Source organism: Lipophrys pholis (genome assembly GCF_963383615.2).
Source record: "Lipophrys pholis genome assembly, chromosome: 18".
In the NCBI taxonomy this organism is placed as follows: domain Eukaryota; kingdom Metazoa; phylum Chordata; class Actinopteri; order Blenniiformes; family Blenniidae; genus Lipophrys; species Lipophrys pholis.
This window is the reverse complement of record NC_137646.1, coordinates 25,550,735-25,566,382: the sequence shown is the minus strand read 5'-3', so window position 1 is coordinate 25,566,382 and position 15,648 is coordinate 25,550,735. Positions and strand designations below refer to the sequence as shown.

The following is a 15,648-nucleotide window of genomic DNA, read 5'->3' as shown; positions in this document are numbered from 1 at the left end:
CTGTGAAGTAAGAAAATCCACCAATCTTCACTCTGAAGGATCAAATCAGAAAATAATCATCAATAAAGAAAGATTCATCAATACGAACGTGTAAAAAGTTCTAAATCTTTGTTGAAACCCCCCCGAAGGTGGAGAAGCTCCAGCTTCATTGGGTACATGAAGAATAAAATCCTCTTTTAAAAACGAGTCCAACTCTTAGAAAAGCGTCAGTTGAATCAGTGAGGCGCCTGATGCTGCAGCTCCATCTCGTTCTCCACCAACTCAGCTCCTTTCTGCCTCCTGACACTCGTCTCACATCCTTTTCTCCACCCAGAAAGTCCCTGAGAAGACGGTCCACCGTCTGTTGGTGTCAAATCTTCTTCCTGTCAGAAATCTCATGAAACTGTGGCGGTTCTTTAGAGAACTACACAAGGAGACATGGAGGAAGTTCTCTACTGAGGTTTGATGAACTCTGCTGAGCCTAATACTAAAACTCCAGCGTGTAGCGGCTGAGTGAAGCTGGTCTGGACTCTGTGGAGGAGAGTCATGGTTCCTGAGACGCTGTAGAACGATAGAATACCTGCTGTGTGATCCAGGTACACTCCCACTCTGGAGGACATACGACCTGGGACGGGAGTTAGTGTGTCGTTGTGATGGAACGTAAAACTGTCAGAGTCAGAAAATAAAGCCCAGGATTTGTCATTAGATCCAAATAAACATTCATCGTTCCTCCCTGATCTGCTGATGTTCTTGTATGCGACTGCTATAAATCCTCCTTCTTCTCGTCCTCTCATCTCCACCTCCCAGTAATGACGTCCAGTCAGACTCTCTCTGCTCAGAACCTGTGGACATGTGAATCTTTCTGGATGATCAGAATAACGCTGATCTACTGATGTTAAAATAACTTTTCTGTTCCTGTCAGTTAACACCAGCTGTCTCTGAGCAGTGTTTGGATCCAGGTGGATCTGCAGTGAATATTGTAGGAAGTCCTCTCTGGTCTCTGGCTGTGCTTGTGGCAGTAAAAGCTCTCCAGCGTCTCTCAGTGGGACGTCTGTCCCCGTCTCTCTCAGGATGTCCTGTATTGTCTCTCTGCTCTCTGTCACAGCTGCTGCCACATCCTCAAAGTATGTGAGAGGAGCAGGGTGGATGCTGGAGGAGTGTGTGGGCTCACTGAGTGCTGACACTGAGGGGTAGCTGTGTAGAAACTGCTGGTGGTCCTCTGTGTGAGACAGCTGCTCCAGCTGGACGTCTTTCCTCTTCAGCTGGACCGTCTCCTGCTGCAGCTTCTCCTTCAGCTCTTTGACTCCACTCACTGCAGTTTGCTGCTGGGATCTGAGCTGCTGCTTCACCTCACCGCTTCTTTTCTGGAAGAGACGGATCATCTGGGTGAAGCTCTCCTTGCTGTGCTCCACTGCTTCATCAGCAGAGGCATTGATGGCCTCCACCTGCTGCTGAAGCAGCTCCACCTCTTTCTCTCGCTGCTGGATTCTCTGCTGGATGTTCAGTCGACTGGCCTCCACCTCCTTCTGCTTCTCCATCCTTTCTGCAGCAGCTGGGACTGTTTCATGGCCTCTGTGTTGGTCCATGGTGCAGAGGTAACAGATACACTGCTGATCAGTGCGACAGAAAATCTTCATCACCTCATCGTGACGAGAGCAGATGTTGTCCTGGAGATTCCTGGAGGGCTCCACCAGCTGGTGCTTCTTTAATGGAGCAGCTTGGTAGTGAGGTTGGAGGTGTTCCTCACAGTAAGAGACCAAACAGACCAGACAGGACTTGATGGCTTTCAGCTTCCTCCCAGGACAAACATCACAGGACACGTCTTCAGGTCCAGCAGAGCAGAGATCAGCTGCAGCAGCTTGGAGTCTCGTCTTCTTCAGATCCTCCACCAACTCTGCTAACATGATGTTCTTCTTCAGGTCAGGCCTCCGCTTGAACCTCTTCCTGCACTGAGGACAGCTGTAGCTTCCCCTGTTCTCTCCATCCCAGTGTCCGTTAATACAGTTGCTGCAGTAGCTGTGTCCACAGGGAACCGCCACTGGATCCTTCAGGAGATCCAGACAGATGGAACAAGAGAACGTTTCTGAATCCAGCTGAGCTCCTCTCTTTGCCATTTTCTCCTCTCAACACCAGCGAGTGTTTGAAGACTTTCTGTTCCTCCTCAGCAGGTTTAAAACATCCCAGCTGAAACCAAACCCTCCCCTGGTTTCGTCCTCCTGTGACCGTTGATCCTCACTGGTTCTGCTGGTGAGCTGCTTCACTCTGAAGCTCAGAGACGTCATCGATTCCTCAACTGGAAGATCTGGGAAAGAGGAGGAGACAGTGACTCAGCGTGGGACAGAAGGGAGGGGCCGCCAGAGGCTGTTTGGTTTCCAGGAAACAGTTTCACAACAAACTAAGTTCTAAGATGACACCTTTCAGTGTGGTGGCTATTTTATCTGCTCCAGCACCCGAACAACATACATTTTTTTATTTATTTTTTTATAGTTATTTAACTTATTATTTGATTTTTTACACGGTCTTCACCATGTCATGTTCTGGTTGTATCAAACATGACACACGGGTGAATATTGGTTTATCACTCTACAACTTTGACTGCCAATGAGTCCTGGCCCAGCGAGATCATGCAGGGACTTCCACTTCCAACAAAGAAGGTGTCTAGCAGAGTAACAGGCGCCAGAGGAGATGAGCTCGTCTCAGGACCAAGATGAGGCCACAAGGTCCCCAACCATCACGACCTAGCATTCTGCTCACTAATGTCCAGTCTCTGGACAACAAGCTGGACGAGATCAGAGCCAGGATACGATACAAGAGGGATGCAAGAAACGATAAAGTTTTCCTCACAAAGACATTGCTGACCGAAGTTGGACCTGGGGACTTCTTCACAGTTCACCAAATTGGCAGAACAGCACAGTCGGGAAAGTCTCAAGGTGGGGTTGGCTCTCGCAAGACCAACAACAACTGGTGCAGAGATGGTGTTTATCTCTTGAAGTCCTGTTCGCCAAACCTGGAACTTTTAACCATTGAGTGCCGATCTTTCTACTTCCTCACGGGAATCATACGCCGTCATCCTCGGCACTGTTTACGTTCACCCGCGGGCAGAGACTGACGCTGTATTAGCTGAGCTACACGATGCTCTGTCCACCGACCAGGGTACCTACCGAGAAACAGCCCTCACTGTGTTCAGGGATTTTAACAGTGCCAACCTGAGGTAGGTGATTCCAGAACTTCTCCAGCACTTCACCTTCGCCGCCGGGGAACACAGGACTTTGGATCACTGTTGTTCCCCCGTCAGAGACGACTATACGGCAAGGATCCAGCCACCATTCTGCCAGTCAGACCACGGATCCATCCTTCTTCAGCCCAAGTACAAGGAGCAGCTGAAGCAATTGGCTCCGTCTGCGAGAGAAGTGTCTTGCCAATGACCAATCAGAGGCCCCCCTGCAGGACGCCTTGGAGACAACAGACGAGGAAATGTTCCTGCACAAATCTGGTAATGACATCAGTGTTTTTACAGAAGTGGTTGTGGGATTTATTGGAAAACTATCGGAGGACACTCATACCCAAAAGAGCTACCGGCAGTTTCTCAACCAGAAGTTGTACATGAACAAAAGCATCTGCGATGCTCTGGAATCCTGCCGTGTCTCCTAAAGGACAAGACTCGCCATTGAAGACATGAGACTACTGGGCTGCCACGTACAGCGTCTGTGGAGCTGTGACAGAGGCCAAGCAGAGGTACAGGGTGAATCTGGAGACACAGTTGCAGCACAGGGGACTCTGGTGGAGACTATGTACAGTCTGACTATAAAGCAACACAATGCTCCTGGGGAGTGCGGCCATCTCTCTGGGCAAAGAAACGTATCTTTACCAACGTACGACAGAAAAATACTGCAACTTATGTGAATGCTAACAAGACTATCCGGACTTACTGTAGTCAGGGTGTCCGCGGGGTCTTAAAAAGTATTAAAAGTTGATCAATCAATTGTGGGAAAATTAAGGCCCTTAAAAGTATTAATAAAGTCTTAATCGCGATTCTATCAGGTATTAAATTTTATACACCTTGACTCGGTTGTGTTCTCGTAGCGAGATCGCCTCAGGGCTGCACGCGTATGGGTGTGACTTCATCACGTCACGGCGAAGATTCCGGCACAAAAACAGACGGGAAGGAACTTCCAATCCAACGTGCGGAGATTTCTGATCCATGAAGCCTCGTCTGCTTCATGGTGCTGAAATGACTCCACAGTTTTTCCCTGCTGCTGCTCTGCTCGCTGGCTGCAAACCGTGGACTGGATTTCCTGAAGGGAGGCGGGTCTCAATGAGACCAGGAGGAATGAGTCAAGAAATCCATTCCACAGTTTGCAGCCAGCGAGCAGGCTAGGGAAGTAGCACTGTGCTATCCAACTTTTCATGCCAACATGTTGCTGTTTGGACTCATTTCTGTTCAATTGTAAACTACAACTGTTAAAGATGTGTGGCTAACAACAATTTAAAGTGCCGATGAGGTCTTAATTTCTTTTGAAAGGTTTTTAAAAAGTCTTAAAAAGGTATTGACATTAACCTCAGGATTCCTGCATATACCCTGGTAGTACTGTGTGGTTGTCCAGCTTCAGACTGGAGATCAGGAAGGAGCCGCAGCCGGTGGAGAATATGGCGCTGCCTGTCCGAGACAATTAGATTGACTCAGCTGCATTTGAATAAACTCCACCCAATCTGGAATTCACCTGTTCTTTATGTAAGACTGTGTGTGTGTGTGTGTGTGTGTGTGTGTGTGTGTGTGTGTGTGTGTGTGTGTGTGTGTGTGTGTGTGTGTGTGTGTGTGTGTGTGTGTGTGTGTGTGTGTGTGTGTGTGTGTGTGTGTGTGTGTGTGTTGTGTGTCATTCCAGCTTTTTAATCCATATCAAGCTTTGACACTTTACATCTTTTCTCTTTCTTATATCAGCAAAAATGAGTCACGTCAAGCCGAAAGACTAAAATTGACTGTTATTTGTTGACAAAACAATAATTTCAATTTCATATACAACAAAGAAATAGCACAAATTAGTTTTTTACTTTGTACAAAAAGATAAACACACCAGAACATGGAAAATATGTTCAAAAATTTAGAAGTGATTTGTTTCTGAGACAAAATACTGTCGAATATTCAACTGTTTAAAAAGTATACAAGTTATTGAAATGCCTCCAAACAGGCAGCAGCTCCACAGTTTGAAAAGTGTTGAGTCACTGTTAGAGGACACCTGCTGTGGTTGCCATGGTAACAGCAGCCCCTGGCCGAGGGACAGGGAGACCCCGTCATTTTAACTGACCACTGAGAGGAGAGTGAGGCAGGCGTAGCCCCGCAAACAAACACTGTTTTTGTCACGACCGTCCATCTGACCGTGAAACCGAGTGCATCACCTCGACCCCAAGACCCTCACAAACACAGCGGTGTGCTTTTTATTATCCTGAGTTAAGAAATGTAGCCACAGTTGATTTATGAATAGAAGTATTTTTTTCACACTGCTGAAGTTCGTTTAGACACAAAAACTATGAACAAAATTGTCTTTTTGAACAGTCTTATGATAAATTCACAAACTTGTTCACAATGGGGTTAGGGTTTTTAACTTTATTTGATTCGATTTTTATTTAAAAGTAAGTCAATTGAGATTCACTTGTCATTTACAATGACAACCTGACCAAGAGTCACCAATGAACACAGAAACAAATATATACAAACTGTAAGTGAAATCCATTTACCATTTAAACACGTACTAAACCACACAGTGTACCCAATCATAAACATTATACATTCAAAGTTTCCTTCTACTAACATGAAGGACCATAGTTTACGGTACCTTAACACACTCAATGAAACACTTGAACATTAAATCTGCTTCAAAATGAGACAGAAGGAAAAGAAATGCAGGAAAGGATTTTAGTCAGATTTTTAGTGAGACTTTGTAATTTCCTTAAAGTGAAGTAAAGCTTAAATTCTTCAAACGATATTTGGAACAAAACCTTAAGCTCTTTACTATTATAACAGGTAACACATAATTAATGCGCACAAGTGAATGATTGAAGGAAAAATGTATCAGTAGAACAATTTTTAAAAGAATTATCAGAAAATCCAAGTACATTTACAAACTCAAACTAAGTGAACCATTAACAACTGAACTAAAACTTAAAATTCTTCTTTAAAATATGAACATCAGTATGTACATAGTTTAAAACTAAAAAATGAAAACTCCTGAATGTATTTTGTCGTTCATTAAACATTTCCAGCTGAAAGAATCAAACTTCCTTCTTGGTGAAAGAAAAAGATCAGAAACTAAAATCAATCAGTCTCTGAGAAGACGGTCCACCGTCTGTTGGTGTCAAATCTTCTTCCTGTCAGAAATCTCATGAAACTGTGGAGGTTCTTTAGAGAACTACACAAGGAGACATGGAGGAAGTTCTCTACTGAGGTTTGATGAACTCTGCTGAGGTTTTTCCTACACCATCAAAAAAGTGAACTCCAGCGTGTAGCGGCTGAGTGAAGCTGGTCTGGACTCTGTGGAGGAGAGTCATGGTTCCTGAGACGCTGTAGAACGACAGAATACCTGCTGTGTGATCCAGGTACACTCCCACTCTGGAGGACAGAGGACCTGGGACGGGAGTTAGTGTGTTGTTGTGCCAAAATTTAAAACGGTCAGATGTACAACATAAAGCCCAGGATACATCATTAAATCCAAATCTACATTCCCTGTTGCTCCCTGATCTGCTGATGTTCTTGTATGTGACTGCTATAACTCCTCGTCCTGTTCTCTCCACCTCCCAGTAATGACGTCCAGTCAGACTCTCTCTGCTCAGAACCTGTGGACATGTTGTGAATCTGTCTGGATGAACAGAATGAGGCTGAACTATTGATTTTAAAGTAACTTTTCTGTTACTGTCAGTTAACACCAGCTGTCTGCTTGCAGTGTTTGGATCCAGGTGGATCTGCAGTGAATATTGTAAGAAGTCCTCTCTGGTCTCTGGCTGTGCTTGTGGCAGTAGAAGCTCTCCAGTGTCTCTCGGTGAGACGTTTGTCCCCGTCTCTCTCAGGATGTCCTGTATTGTCACTCTGATCTCTGTCACAGCTGTTGCCACTTCCTCAAAGTATGTGAGAGGAGCAGGGTGGATGCTGGAGGAGTGTGTGGGCTCACTGAGTGCTGACACTGAGGGGTAGCTGTGTAGAAACTGCTGGTGGTCCTCTGTGTGAGACAGCTGCTCCAGCTGGACGTCTTTCTTCTTCAGCTGGACCGTCTCCTGCTGCAGCTTCTCCTTCAGCTTTTTGACTCCACTCACTGCAGTTTGCTGCTGGGATCTGAGCTGCTGCTTCACCTCACCGCTTCTTTTCTGGATGAGACAGATCATCTGGGTGAAGCTCTCCTCGCTGTACTCCACTGCTTCATCAGCAGAGACATTGATGGCCTCCACCTGCTGCTGAAGCAGCTCCACCTCTTTCTCTCGCTGCTGGATTCTCTGCTGGATGTTCAGTCGACTGGCCTCCACCTCCTTCTGCTTCTCCATCCTTTCTGCAGCAGCTGGGACTGTTTCATGGCCTCTGTGTTGGTCCATGGCGCAGAGGTAACAGATACACTGCTGATCAGTGCGACAGAAAATCTTCATCACCTCATCGTGACGAGAGCAGATGTTGTCCTGGAGATTCCTGGAGGGCTCCACCAGCTGGTGCTTCTTTAATGGAGCAGCTTGGTAGTGATGTTGGAGGTGTTCCTCACAGTAAGAGGCCAAACAGACCAGACAGGACTTGATGGCTTTCAGCTTCCTCCCAGGACAAACATCACAGGACACGTCTTCAGGTCCAGCAGAGCAGAGATCAGCTGCAGCAGCTGGGAGTCTCGTCTTCTTCAGATCCTCCACTAACTCTGCTAACAGGATGTTCTTCTTCAGGTCAGGCCTCCGGCTGAACCTCTTCCTGCACTGAGGACAGCTGTAGCTTCCCTCGTTCTCTCCATCCCAGTGTCTGTTAATACAGTTCCTGCAGTAGTTGTGTCCACAGGGAACCGCCACTGGATCCTTCAGGAGATCCAGACAGATGGAACAAGAGAATTTTTCTGAATCCAGTTGAGCTCCTCTCTTTGCCATTTTCTCCTCTCAACACCAGCGAGTGTTTGATGACTTTCTCTTCCTGCTCAGCAGGTTTATAACATCCCAGCTGAAACCAAACCCTCCCCTGGTTTCGTCCTCCTGTGAACGTTGATCCTTATTGGTTCTGCTGGTGAGCTGCGTCACTCTGCAGCTCCGAGACGTCATCGATTCCTCAACTGGAAGATCTGGGAAAGAGGAGGAGACAGTGACTCAGCGTGGGACAGAAGGGAGGGGCCACCAGAGGCTGTTTGGTTTCCAGGAAACAGTTTCACAACAAACTAAGTTCTGAGATGACACCCTTCAGTGTGGTGGCTGTTTTATCTGCTCCAGCACCCGAACAATGTACAACATTTAAAAAAATTTTTTTTATAGTTATTTAACTTATTATTTGACTTTTTACACTGTCTTCACCATGTCATGTTCTGGTTGTATCAAATATGACAGACGGGTGAATATTGGTTTATCAATCTCCAACTTTGACTGCCAATGAGTCCTGGCCCAGCGAGATCATGCAGGGACTTCCAACTCCAACAAAGAAGGTGTCTAGCAGAGTAACAGGCCCCAGAGGAGATGAGCTCGTCTCAGGACCAAGCTGAGGCCACAAGGTCCCCTACCATCACGACCTAGCATTCTGCTCACTAACGTCCAGTCTCTGGACAACAAGCTGGACGAGATCAGAGCCAGGATACGATACAAGAGGGACGCAAGAAACAATAAAGTTTTCCTCACAAAGACATTGCTGACCGAAGTTGGACCTGGGGACTTCTTCACAGTTCACCAAATTGGCAGAACAGCACAGTCGGGAAAGTCTCAAGGTGGGGTTGGCTCTCGCAAGACCAACGACAACTGGTGCAGAGATGGTGTTTATCTCTTGAAGTCCTGTTCGCCAAACCTGGAACTTATAACCATAGTGTGCCGACCTTTCTACTTCCCCACGGGAATCATACGCCGTCATCCTCGGCACTGTTTACGTTCACCCGCGGGCAGAGACTGACGCTGTATTAGCTGAGCTACACGATGCTATGTCCACCGACCAGGGTACCTACCGAGAAACAGCCCTCACTGTGTTCAGGGATTTTAACAGTGCCAACCTGAGGAAGGTGATTCCGGAACCTCTCCAGAATGTCACCTTCGCCGCCGGGGAACACAGGACTTTGGATCACTGTTGTTCCCCCTTCAGAGACGACTATACGGCAAGGATCCAGCCACCATTCTGCCAGTCAGACCACGGATCCATCCTTCTTCAGCCCAAGTACAAGGAGCAGCTGAAGCAATTGGCTCCGTCTGCGAGAGAAGTGTCTTGCTGATCTGACCAATCAGAGGCCACCCTGAAGACAACAGACGAGGAAATGTTCCTGCACAAGTCTGGTAATGACGTCAGTGTTTTTACAGAAGTGGTTGTGGGATTTATTGGAAAACTATCGGAGGACACTTATACCCAAAACAGCTACCGGCAGTTTCTCAACCAGAAGTTGTACATGAACAAAAGCATCTGCGATGCTCTGGAGTCCTGCCGTGTCTCCTATAGGACAAGACTCGCCATTGAAGACATGAGACTACTGGGCTGCCACGTACAGCGTCTGTGGAGCTGTGACAGAGGCCAAGCAGAGGTACAGGGTGAATCTGGAGACACAGTTGCAGCACAGGGGACTCTGGTGGAGACTACGTACAGTCTGATTATAAAGCAACACAATGCTCCTGGGGAGTGCAGCCATCTCTCTGGGCAAAAAAACGTATCTTTACCAACGTTTCCAGTCCCCGAGTCAAGAAGCATGCATCCTGCCCAGCAGACAGGAGGAGACACGAACCAGGACGGAGCATGAAGTGAGACTGACGTTTCACCGCGTGACACCAGGAAAGCTTCAGGACCTGACGATATAACAGGGTTTGTCCTGAAAACCTGTGCCAACCACTTTGTACCAGTGTGCACAAGAAGAATTAACATCTCACACTACTGGTGTATCATCCCCAGGCGCTTTAAGCTTTCTGTTTGCATACACTTAATGTTTGCATAAAACAAATACACAGGCAAAACCATCAACCAGCTGCTACACAGAGCTTTTTTAATCTCCCTGCCAAGGTGTTCAGAAACTTTTATACCTGCACCACTGAGTGTTCTGTCTGGGAGTGTCCCCACCTGGATGGGCAGCAACAGCCAACAGGACTTCTTGGCCCTGAGGAGGGTGATCTCCTCGGTGGAGATCACCATCAGAACTTCCCTCCCCAACCTGCAGGACATTTACAACAAACCATGCTTGTTGAAGACCAGGAAGCTTGTGAATGAGCCCACCCACCCACCTCAGCCACAGACTCTTCTCTCTGCTGTCACCAGGGTGGCGTTACAGCTGTTTTTCACAACACTGGTCGGCTTCCTTTTGTTTTTGCTGTCAATTGATAAAAATAATATTTTACTAATTAATCGCACATTTTTCTCTAATTAATTGCGATTAATCACATTTTATGTTCTACTTAAGACTGAAGCTTGTAATGCATATTTATTCATGGAAAACCACGGAATCATTGTAGCGTCAACACACAGAAACTACATTTAAATTTAAAGAATATTATTAAAATGTCATTTTGGCTTTGAGGGAAAATTGTTTCTGTCCAAGTTTAGCAAAAATAAATAAACATCTTTATCATGTCCACTAACAAAACCCAGACATAATTGGCTCAGTGGGTTTGACAGAAAAATACTGCAACTTATGTGAATGCTAACAAGACTATCCGGACTTACTGTAGTCAGGGTGTCTGCGGGGTCTTAAAAAGTATTATAAGTTGATCAATCAATTGTGGGAAAATTAAGGCCCTTAAAAGTATTTAAAAAAGTCTTAATCGCGATTCTATCAGGTATTAAATTTTATACGCCTTGACTCGGTTGCGTTCTCGTAGCGAGATCGCCTCGGGGCTGCGCGCGTATGGGTGTGACTTCATCACGTCACGGGGAAGATTCCGGCACAAAAACAGACGGGAAGAAACTTCCGATCCAACGTTCGGAGATTTCTGATCCATGAAGCCTCGTCTGCTTCATGTTACTGAAATGATCCACAGTTTTTCCCTGCTGCTTCTCTGCTCGCTGGCTGCAAACCGTGGACTGGATTTCCTGAAGGGAGGCCGGTCTCAATGAGACCAGGAGGAATGAGTCAAGAAATCCATTCCACAGTTTGCAGCCAGCGAGCAGGCTAGGGAAGTAGCACTGTGCTATCCAACTTTTCATGCCAACATGTTGCTGTTTGGACTCATTTCTGTTCAATTGTAAACTACAACTGTTAAAGATGTGTGGCTAACAACAATTTAAAGTGCCGATGAGGTCTTAATTTCTTTTGAAAGGTTTTTAAAAAGTCTTAAAAAGGTATTGACATTAACCTCAGGATTCCTGCATATACCCTGGTAGTACTGTGTGGTTGTCCAGCTTCAGACTGGAGATCAGGAAGGAGCCGCAGCCGGTGGAGAATATGGCGCTGCCTGTCCGAGACAATTAGATTGACTCAGCTGCATTTGAATAAACTCCACCCAATCTGGAATTCACCTGTTCTTTATGTAAGACTGTGTGTGTGTGTGTGTGTGTGTGTGTGTGTGTGTGTGTGTGTGTGTGTGTGTGTGTGTGTGTGTGTGTGTGTGTGTGTGTGTGTGTGTGTGTGTGTGTGTGTTTGTGTGTCATTCCAGCTTTTTAATCCATATCAAGCTTTGACACTTTACATCTTTTCTCTTTCTTATATCAGCAGAAATGAGTCACGTCAAGCCGAAAGACTAAAATTGACTGTTATTTGTTGACAAAACAATCATTTTAATTTCATATACAACAAAGAAATAGCACAAATTAGTTTTTTACTTTGTACAAAAAGATAAACACACCAGAACATGGAAAATATGTTCAAAAACTTAGAAGTGATTTGTTTCTGAGACAAAATACTGTCGAATATTCAACTGTTTAAAAAGTATACAAGTTATTGAAATGCCTCCAAACAGGCAGCAGCTCCACAGTTTGAAAAGTGTTGAGTCACTGTTAGAGGACACCTGCTGTGGTTGCCATGGTAACAGCAGCCCCTGGCAGAGGGACAGGGAGACCCCGTCATTTTAACTGACCACTGAGAGGAGAGTGAGGCAGGCGTAGCCCCGCAAACAAACACTGTTTTTGTCACGACCGTCCATCTGACCGTGAAACCGAGTGCATCACCTCGACCCCAAGACCCTCACAAACACAGCGGTGTGCTTTTTATTATCCTGAGTTAAGAAATGTAGCCACAGTTGATTTATGAATAGAAGTATTTTTTTCACACTGCTGAAGTTCGTTTAGACACAAAAACTATGAACAAAATTGTCTTTTTGAACAGTCTTATAATAAATTCACAAACTTGTTCACAATGGGGTTAGGGTTTTTAACTTTATTTGATTTGATTTTTATTTACAAGTAAGTCAATTGAGATTCACTTGTCATTTACAATGACAACCTGACCAAGAGTCACCAATGAACATAGAAACAAATATATACAAACTGTAAGTGAAATCCATTTACCATTTAAACACGTACTAAACCACACAGTGTACCCAATCATAAACATTATACATTCAAAGTTTCCCTCTACGAACATGAAGGACCATAGTTTACGGTACCTTAACACACTCAATGAAACACTTGAACATTAAATCTGCTTCAAAATGAGACAGAAGGAAAAGAAATGCAGGAAAGGATTTTAGTCAGATTTTTAGTGAGACTTTGTAATTTCCTTAAAGTGAAGTAAAGCTAAAATTCTTCAAACGATATTTGGAACAAAACCTTAAGCTCTTTACTATTATAACAGGTAACACATAATTAATGCGCACAAGTGAATGATTGAAGGAAAAATGTATCAGTAGAACAATTTTTAAAAGAATTATCAGAAAATCCAAGTACATTTACAAACTCAAACTAAGTGAACCATTAACAACTGAACTAAAACTTAAAATTCTTCTTTAAAATATGAACATCAGTATGTACATAGTTTAAAACTAAAAAATGAAAACTCCTGAATGTATTTTGTCGTTCATTAAACATTTCCAGCTGAAAGAATCAAACTTCCTTCTTGGTGAAAGAAAAAGATCAGAAACTAAAATCAATCAGTCTCTGAGAAGACGGTCCACCGTCTGTTGGTGTCAAATCTTCTTCCTGTCAGAAATCTCATGAAACTGTGGAGGCTCTTTAGAGAACTACACAAGGAGACATGATGGAAGTTCTCTACTGAGGTTTGATGAACTCTGCTGAGGTTTTTTCTACACCATCAAAAAAGTGAACTCCAGCGTGTAGCGGCTGAGTGAAGCTGGTCTGGACTCTGTGGAGGAGAGTCATGGTTCCTGAGACGCTGTAGAACGACAGAATACCTGCTGTGTGATCCAGGTACACTCCCACTCTGGAGGACAGAGGACCTGGGACGGGAGTTACTGTGTTGTTGTGCCAAAATTTAAAACGGTCAGATGTACAACATAAAGCCCAGGATACATCATTAAATCCAAATCTACATTCCCTGTTCCTCCCTGATCTGCTGATGTTCTTGTATGTGACTGCTATAACTCCTCGTCCTCTCATCTCCACCTCCCAGTAATGACGTTCGGTCAGACTCTCTCTGCTCAGAACCTGTGGACATGGGAATCTTTCTGGATGATCAGAATAACGCTGATCTTCTGATGTTAAAGTAACTTTTCTGTTACTGTCAGTTAATTCCAGCTTTCTGTAAGCAGTGTTTGGATCCAGGTGGATCTGCAGTGAATATTGTAAGAAGTCCTCTCTGGTCTCTGGCTGTGCTTGTGGCAGTAAAAGCTCTCCAGTGTGTCTCAGTGAGACGTCTGTCCCCGTCTCTCTCAGGATGTCCTGTATTGTCTCTCTGCTCTCTGTCACAGCTGCTGCCACATCCTTAAAGTATGTGAGAGGAGCAGGGTGGATGCTGGAGGAGTGTGTGGGCTCACTGAGTGCTGACACTGAGGGGTAGCTGTGTAGAAACTGCTGGTGGTCCTCTGTGTGAGACAGCTGCTCCAGCTGGACGTCTTTCCTCTTCAGCTGGACCGTCTCCTGCTGCAGCTTCTCCTTCAGCTCTTTGACTCCACTCACTGCAGTTTGCTGCTGGGATCTGAGCTGCTGCTTCACCTCACCGCTTCTTTTCTGGATGAGACGGATCATCTGGGTGAAGCTCTCCTCGCTGTGCTCCACTGCTTCATCAGCAGAGGCATTGATGGCCTCCACCTGCTGCTGAAGCAGCTCCACCTCTTTCTCTCGCTGCTGGATTCTCTGCTGGATGTTCAGTTGACTGGCCTCCACCTCCTTCTGCTTCTCCATCCTTTCTGCAGCAGCTGGGACTGTTTCATGGCCGCTGTGTTGGTCCATGGTGCAGAGGTAACAGATACACTGCTGATCAGTGCGACAGAAAATCTTCATCACCTCATCGTGACGAGAGCAGATGTTGTCCTGGAGATTCCTGGAGGGCTCCACCAGCTGGTGCTTCTTTAATGGAGCAGCTTGGTAGTGAGGTTGGAGGTGTTCCTCACAGTAAGAGGCCAAACAGACCCGACAGGACTTGATGGCTTTCAGCTTCCTCCCAGGACAAACATCACAGGACACGTCTTCAGGTCCAGCAGAGCAGAGATCAGCTGCAGCAGCTTGGAGTCTCGTCTTCTTCAGATCCTCCACCAACTCTGCTAACATGATGTTCTTCTTCAGGTCAGGCCTCCGCTTGAACCTCTTCCTGCACTGAGGACAGCTGGAGCTTCCCTCATTCTCTCCATCCCAGTGTCCGTTAATACAGTTCCTGCAGTAGCTGTGTCCACAGGGAACCGTCACTGGATCCTTCAGGAGATCCAGACAGATGGAACAAGAGAACTTTTCTGAATCCAGTTGAGCTCCTCTCTTTGCCATTTTCTCCTCTCAACACCAGCGAGTGTTTGATGACTTTCTCTTCCTGCTCAGCAGGTTTAAAACATCCCAGCTGAAACCAAACCCTCCCCTGGTTTCGTCCTCCGGTGAACGTTGATCCTCATTGGTTCTTCTGGTGAGCTGCTTCACTCTGCAGCTCAGAGACGTCATCGAAACCTCAGCTGGAAGATCTGGGAAAGAGGAGGACACAGTGACTCAGCGTGGGACAGAAGGGAGGGGCCACCAGAGGCTGTTTGGTTTCCAGGATCATTTCCAGTTTCACAACAAATAACAAATAAGTACTAAGATGATGAGTGCAGTGGCTGTTTTATCTGCTCCAGCACCGTAACAATGTACAACTTTTTTATGGTTATTTAACTTTTGATTTAACTTTTTGCACGGTCTTCACCAGCTCATGTCCTGGTCTTATCAAATATGACAGACACACACTGGTGAACATTGGTTTATATCGGTTTATCACCGTACTCTACAACTTTAATTGCAGATGCTTCCTGTCCCAGCGAGATCCTGCGGGGACTTCCAACAACGAAGGAGTCCAGCAGAGTAACAGGCCCTGCAGTAAACGAGCCGATCAGGAACAGGCCGAGGCCACAAGGTCACCAACCATCACTACCTAGCATTCTGCTCACGAACGTCCAGTCTCTGGACAACAAGCTGGACGA

General features: G+C 45.7%; 2 protein-coding genes across 2 annotated transcripts; both read right to left on the bottom strand.

The window, feature by feature from the left end:
* Positions 1–431: 431 nt before the first annotated feature.
* On the bottom strand, positions 432–8,087 carry LOC308123982 (uncharacterized protein; the record flags this gene model as incomplete). The annotated part of the gene is given in 6 exon segments (XM_080486737.1): positions 432–2,093; positions 2,095–2,130; positions 2,241–2,281; positions 3,129–3,136; positions 3,665–3,727; positions 6,416–8,087. Coding segments are annotated over 6 exon segments (3,477 nt in total). The 5' UTR covers positions 8,083–8,087.
* A 3,773-nt stretch (positions 8,088–11,860) lies between these two features.
* On the bottom strand, positions 11,861–14,984 carry LOC308123504 (tripartite motif-containing protein 16-like). The gene has a single exon (XM_080486021.1). It carries the CDS (start codon positions 14,966–14,968, stop codon positions 13,301–13,303), a length of 1,668 nt encoding a protein of 555 aa, XP_080342147.1. The 5' UTR covers positions 14,969–14,984; the 3' UTR covers positions 11,861–13,300.
* Between the last annotated feature and the right edge of the window lie 664 nt (positions 14,985–15,648).